The sequence below is a fragment of the Phoca vitulina genome, unplaced genomic scaffold, assembly GCF_004348235.1.
Source record: "Phoca vitulina isolate PV1807 unplaced genomic scaffold, GSC_HSeal_1.0 scaffold81, whole genome shotgun sequence".
Lineage (NCBI taxonomy): Eukaryota > Metazoa > Chordata > Mammalia > Carnivora > Phocidae > Phoca > Phoca vitulina.
The window spans coordinates 3,543,721-3,550,426 of NW_022589784.1; the positions used below are offsets into that span (position 1 = coordinate 3,543,721).

Sequence of the window (6,706 nt, forward strand, 5' to 3'; positions counted from 1 at the left end):
CCAGAGGACAAACCTGTTAGGTGGCACGAGCTACAAGTGCCAAGGCCTGGAGGCCAGAATGGGCTTGGAGCCTTTGAGGAGCCCCAGGGAGGCCAGCCTAGAGGTAGAAAGTGAGACCGAGGGTCAGGGACCCTGTGAGAAGTTGGTGATTGTTGCTCACCCCCTGCTGGGGGGTCGCGTGGTCGGTGGTTGTTGCTCGCCCTGCGCCCGGGGGACATGGGTGGCTGGCTGGGACGGTGCTTCTCACTCAGCCCTCTCTTGCAGGACTGCCTGGACAGATCCTTCAGGGCCCAGGTGTTCAGCTGCCCGGCCTGCCGCTATGACCTGGGCCGGAGCTATGCCATGCAGGTGAACCAGCCGCTGCAGGCCATCCTCAACCAGCTCTTCCCCGGCTACGGCAGCGGGCGGTGATCCTCAAGCACTTCTCGCCGGCAGTTTTTAAAAAACATGTCACAGGGGTCTCTGCCCCCTTTTGTTTTTAGTGGGTTTAACTTAAACATGTAGTTTTTCCTGCACTCCCTAAACAGCCTTGTCTTCCTGGTTTTGTTTTGTTTTTTTTTAACCTATAAATTTTCAGGAGTTTGTATTATGCTCAAAGAAAGTCGGACTTCTCTGTGTTTTTATTTTGGTTTTAAAAAAAATACCAAGCCTGCAGTTTATCAGCAAAAGACAAACAAATTTTTTCTGAAGATGGAATTAAAAACGCCTTGGCGCGAAGGCTGCTTGTGTTCCCAGCGCCAAGTTCCCAGAAGTTCCCGCTGCCGCCGAGCAACAAGGCGCCCGGCTGCCTGGAACCATCTCTTCAAGGTGTGTGGCTTGGGCCCCCGAAGTTGAAAGCGAGCGCATCTCCCTGATGGCGTTTTGCCGCCTAAAAGCCAGCAAGGTGGTGCCTGGTGGTGGCCCGAGTGGGCCTGGCCCTGCTGTCGCCCGCCGGGAAGGTGGCGAGAAGAGAAGTCCCGGCCGGCCGGTTTAAACACCTCTCCCGAAGCCATGCCCCCCAGTCCGCTTTCGTGTTACAGCTACGCACGCAGAGCCCTCTGCCCGGGTGCGTGGGGGGCCGCCGCCGCCACTGGACTGCTCTGCGCGTGGCTGGGCGTGCGGCCAAGGGCCGGCCCACCTGCACACCATGGAAGCACACGTTCGAAGCCATGTTCAAGTGCCTTGGGGTCTTTCTTTTGTTGTAAACACGAGGCTCTCTTTTAGCACTGAATTGTTGAAAACGCCAGCCAGATTTTAAAACTGGGGCTAGCCAGTTCTTCCTGATACTGGGTGAGTGTTTGGGGGTGATTTCATTTCTGTGGATCCTTTCAATTGAATTGTCAGCTCACCAACTGAGAATTTTAAGAGGGGAATTTTTTTTTAAGTACTTTTTTGAATGAAATTTTTTTGTAGTTATTGTATATGTACCAAGAAAGCTATAACTTAGGGTTTGGTTGTGTTTTTGTTTTTTGTTTTTTTGTTTTTTTCTTTTTTTGGTTTTGTATTTTTTTGGAATGATTTGTTGATTTTTTTTTTTTTCTAACTTTACCAAAGTTTGCAGCTTTTACCTCAATAGAACAGGAATATTTTAAATCCCATAACTGCAGACAAACTGGAGCGATACTGTTTTAAAAGTTTTTCTTTTCTCCTTATTAGGTTTGTTAATGTATTAGGAAGAAACAACAAAATCCTGTGTAGGCTTTTTCTAAAAAGTTCAGTATTCTTTGTCCAGATTTTAGATTCTCAGAATAAATGCCTTTTACAGATGATCGGGTTGTGTCTTCTGTTTGTGAGGTGTTTTGTGGTCCACCAGCTGGGCACCTCAGTTCCTCTTCTCCAAAGCCTGGGGACACGGACCCGGCAGGTGGCATCAGTCCTGCTCGGAGGACAGGACAGGTCGAAGACAGAGTGACGGGCCGTGGCCCTAAGCGACACTCAGGAGGCGTCAGGCTTTGACCTTAGCAGGGTCCACAAACCCGAGCCAAGGGGCCAAATCCAGCGTTCCAGCTTGGAACCAGGGGTCACTTAATGCTCGCCAAGGTGAGTGGCACTGTTCCCCATTTATATTTGAGGAAACAGACAGCCATGATCTCCATTAGGAGATGGGCCTGAATCAGCAACCAGGAGTCACGTGATCCCGGAGAGGTCTCTGCAGGCCTGGGGATGTTTGGGCACTAAGGGGGCGAGGGTCCTGACAACCTGAAATGCTGGCTCCGCAGAGGTCAGAGGCCAAGGAGAAGGCAGGTTTAACGGTCGACTCCAGGGAAGGGAGCAGCTACGCTCTGCAGAGGCCATTATTCACATCGACCTATTGCCTGCACCTTTTATTGATGGTTAAGTAATGATGTGGGGAGATCTGATTTGATAACAAGGAAGTTCTGTCTCTCTGGGTCCTTTCAAATGTGTCAAGCGTGCCCTTGAACGCATGCTGGGGGCAGGGCGGGGGGGGCTGCTTCGTGGGGTGGACAAGAATGTTCTAGGTCTGCTGATGGCTGCACACATACGGGGATGTACCGAAATGCTTTGAGTTGTACACTTCTTGAGTGGGTCAGTTGTACGGTAGATGAATTATGTCTCAAAGAAATGTCAAGTGTGAGTGTGAAATAAAAACAGGAATGATGCCCAGCTATGAGGAGCAGAGGAAATGCCACGAACGTCCCCAGGCGGGCCCTACCCCGGGAACGGAACACATGGGGGTGGGTTCCTTGTTGAGATTGTGGGCTTTTTGGATGTTTCTCTCATTTGGAAAGTTAAGAACAATGTCATTGTTAAAAATTAGCAAAACTGAGACCTGGAATTGCTATGCAAAAAAATCACAGTATTAGGCATGTTTGTTTCCTGGTAGGGTTGGGTTGGGTTGGGTTTTTATTGTTCTATAACAGCTTTATTGAAATGCACTTCACATTGCCCTAAAGTTCACCCATTTAAAGCGTACAGTTAACTGGTTTTTAGTACGTTCAGAGTTGAGTAACCATCGCCTCTAGTTATAGAACATTCTCATTACCCTAGAAAGAAACCCCGTCACCATCAGCAGTCCTCCCCCACCCGTACCCCCAGGCCCCGCACCTTCAAGCCCCCTTCCTGTCCATGGATGAGCCTGTTCTGGACGTTTCACGCACACGGAATCACACACTGTGTGGCCTTCCGTGTCTGGCTCCCTCCCTGAGCTTGTCCATGTTTTACTCCTTTTAAAGGCTGAATAATATTCCATTATATGGATTAACCACCTTTTTATTTATTTCTTTTAAAGATTTTATTTATTTGAGAGAGCGCAGGAGCAGAGCAGGGAGGAGCAGATGGAGAGGGAGAAGCAGACTCCCTGCTGAGCAGGGAGCCCAACGCGGGGCTCGATCCCAGGGTCCTGGGATCATGACCCGAGCCGAAGGCAGACGCACAGCCGACTGAGCCACCCAGGCACTCCTGGATTAACCACCTTTTTAAATCCACCTCGTTGACTTTTTATGTAAAGTGTGTTCCTTCTTTTCCTCCACTCCAGGTTATAAAATTGGTTCACATCGTCAGGCTTTATTTACACTTGCTGTGCACCTGTATGTATGGGTACCATGGTGTTCGACCTCAACAGAGCCCTCCAATATAGTTTTGACTCCTAGCCGTCTTGCAGTTGAGACACAGGGAGGTTAAGTGACTTACCCAAAGACGTGGCAAAGCCAGGGCACATACATAGGTGTATATAAATTTAAACACAAAGTGAGGACAGTGCTGTATATTATACTGCCTTATCCCGGTTTTCTATTCATTTCAGTTCATTTTATAAGTGACCACCTTGTCTAGCACCTTAATAAACAAACGTGAGCTGTGGTCTGGTGTGTGCATGTTTGTGTGTTTGTGTTCAAAAATGGGAAACCTACTACATGTATGTCTAGTGATGCATACTTGAAGCGAAATGGAATGTCAGAATTCCTCCTCTTGGGGAGCCTGGGGGGCTCGGTTGAGTGAGACTCTTGGTTTCGGCTCAGGTCGTGAGAGTGAGCCCCGTGTTGGGCTCGGCGTGGAGTCTGCTTGAGAGATTCTCTCTCCCCCTCTGCCCCTCCTGCCATTCATTCTCCACCCCCCCCCCAATAAACCAATAAATAAAATCTTAAAGTGAGCCGGCCCTGGGCTGCTCGAGGCTTGTTCAGGGAGAGGTACAGCAAGGCTCCCAGTCCTTTCATGAGATTCGCACCTGTCTGCAAAGACCTGAAGAAAACCCAGGTGATTTATCCCCCGGGGAATTTGCCCATTTGAGAATTCTGTGTCCTTCCTACTTCGCATAGGACCCTTTTTTTAATTAAATGGCAGCGCTTATACTTTTTTCCCCTAACAATCTTATTATGCAAACTTTCAAACAGAAAAGTTGAATTGTATGGTGAACCCTCAAATACACCCTCTGTCTGAATTCTTATTGTACAATTGTTAATGTTCAATTTTTACATAATAGATGGCATTAAAAAAAAGTCTCCCCAGACAAAATAAGTTGACAACCTATTTAGGTGCTCCAATTAAAAAATTTTTTTATTTTTTGAGTCTGTGTCATCCAAATACCTGGAACTCACTGTCTTACAGGAGAACAGAAGGCCTGTGTGTATTTTTTGGGGTGGGGGAACCTCCATTTTTGCACCTTGGATACTATGTTACCAAAATCCGGTGCCATTTGTCTCTCCCACTGCTTAGGGAGTTCCTTGGGGGCAGATGTTCTTTCCCTTTTTTTTAATTAATTTATTTATTTGACAGAATAGCGAGAGCAGGAACACAAGCAGGGGGAGTGGGAGAGGGAGAAGCAGGCTTCCCGCCAAGCAGGGAGCCCGATGCGGGGCTCGATCCCAGGACCTGAGCGGAAGGCAGACGCTTAATGACTGAGCCACCCAGGCGCCCTGTTCTTCCCCATTTTCAAAGTTTAATTTTAACTACATGAGGAGTCTGTGAATATGGTCCCAGGAGAAAGGACAATCTCCCTAAACAGATTCAAGTCCCCACAGACTACCCTTTTTTTTTTTTTTTTTAAAGATTTTATTTATTTACTTGACAGAGACACAGTGAGAGAGGGAACACAAGCAGGGGGAGCGGGGGAGGGAGAAGCCTACCCTTCCTACCCGCGTGGATCTCTCCTCTCTCAAGACTTCCTTTTCTCCCTTCCGCGGTGACCTTTCTCTGCATTGCCTCAGATGCGTGCTCTTGGAGACCAGACGACTCGGGTCTCGGTGTGTCTTCCCCATATCGTAGGTTACTGGACACCGAATTCTGGACCATTCTGCAGCTTGTTCACGAATGTGTGTAGGGGATCATTCCAGGACAGTGTTTGGAGACCGCCCTCTTGTTAAACCGCTACACAGTTCGAAGTGCTGCGGAGTGCCCCGTGCCACAGATTAGCTGGCCAGGCCCCTGTAGATGGGTGTGTAGAGCAACACCTTTGGCGCTGAAGGCGTGAGCTCCGGGGGGTTACTCGGGGTGCCTGACCTCCCAGGGCGATTCAGTGTGGATAACACAAATATTACTGGGAAACTCCCTGCTGCCGATTCACACGACTGCCTGCTACCCGGGGCGCACCCCACTGTTGCCTACTGCACGAGTGGTAATGATGAAGACAGTGGTGAACCCACTCGGGTGAAGCCACCTGCTCAAACCCTTTGTGTGTGGCGTCCCACTCCTTCTTGCAACATCCCTTGGGGAGGGGCCGGTGGGGTCGGCTGTGTGTGTGTGTGTGTGTGTTACCATCATATCCACTTCACAGGGGAAACTGAGGCCCAGCGAGGTTCCAGTGAGGTGTGGGGCCCAGCTGAGCTTGGAACCTTGGTGTTAGGGACTGCCTCGTGTTAGGGAACTCGGGGGAGCGCACCTAACTACCCGGTGGGCCTTGCCGGTTTGCAAAGTTTTGTTGACTGTGATGGGAATAAATTTGGCTTTTTGGGGGGGCAGAGGAGGGACGCTTGCTGCGTGACTTTTTATTTCTCCAGTTCTTAGTTCTCCTGTTTTGCAAAAGGGGTTGCACCAGAGCTGTTTCCCACGTCAGGACTTAATGAACTGAGGAACTCTGCGTCCAAGTTCCGGCCACGGGTCTCGAACCCCTTCCGCTTGCCTCCAGGGCCTGGTGCTGATGTTGTGCTGGGTCTCACGTACTCAGTTGCAGCCTGATAACCGGGGCGGGGCCCGGGCCCTGATTGGCATTCGCGTCAGCCAGTCCGCGCCTCGGGCTCACCCCGTAAGCCAATGCTCACTTGCCCCCGTGCGGTCGCTGGGCGGTCCCCGAGGCGCCCTTGTCAATCCGAGGCCCAGCCACAGTCGGGTTGGTAGCGGCTCCCTTGGCTGGCGTGCGCCGCTTCCAATGAAAACGGAGCCGGTCAGCGGGCACGTGGGTGGGCGCCGGCGTGTCCCGACCGGTCAGCCAATGGGGAGGCGAGGCCAGCGCCTGCTCCCCCCCCAATCGAGGCGCGCGGGGGGCGGGCCGTGAGATGTTGATGGGCCCGGTGGAGGGGAGGGGCGGAGCTGTCAGCGACAGCCAATGGGCGCGCGGGCGTGGGCTCGGGGGCCAATGGCAGCCAGGGCGGAGCTGGCGCGCGGCCTCATAAGCCCCGCCCGGGGCGCTCGCGGAGGGCTCGGCCGCCAGCGACCGAGCGGGGCCCGGCCCGAGCGGGGCCTGGGGGTGCGACGCCGAGGGCGGGGGAGCGCGCGCCGCTGCTGCGGACCGGGCCGCGCGCGCCGCCTCAGGTGAGCCCGCGGGGAGGCGGCCGCC

The 6,706-nt window shown here is 52.0% G+C and overlaps 2 protein-coding genes across 10 annotated transcripts in view; both read left to right on the forward strand.

The window, feature by feature from the left end:
- Positions 1-1,400, forward strand: part of UHRF1 (ubiquitin like with PHD and ring finger domains 1) — a 29,892-nt gene extending 28,492 nt beyond the window's left edge. For 2 of the 3 annotated variants that reach the window (XM_032394678.1, XM_032394676.1), the window contains exon 17: positions 265-1,400. In XM_032394678.1, coding sequence (XP_032250569.1) covers positions 265-411 — 147 coding nt within the window. In that variant the 3' untranslated portion in view covers positions 412-1,400. The remainder of the gene's footprint in view (positions 1-264) is intronic. The other variant, XM_032394677.1, reaches the window with a different exon arrangement.
- A 5,239-nt stretch (positions 1,401-6,639) lies between these two features.
- Positions 6,640-6,706, forward strand: part of KDM4B (lysine demethylase 4B) — a 134,651-nt gene continuing 134,584 nt past the window's right edge. For all 7 annotated transcript variants that reach the window (XM_032394529.1, XM_032394530.1, XM_032394531.1 and 4 more), the window contains exon 1: positions 6,640-6,681. The gene's annotated coding sequence lies outside the window, so the exon portion shown is untranslated. The remainder of the gene's footprint in view (positions 6,682-6,706) is intronic.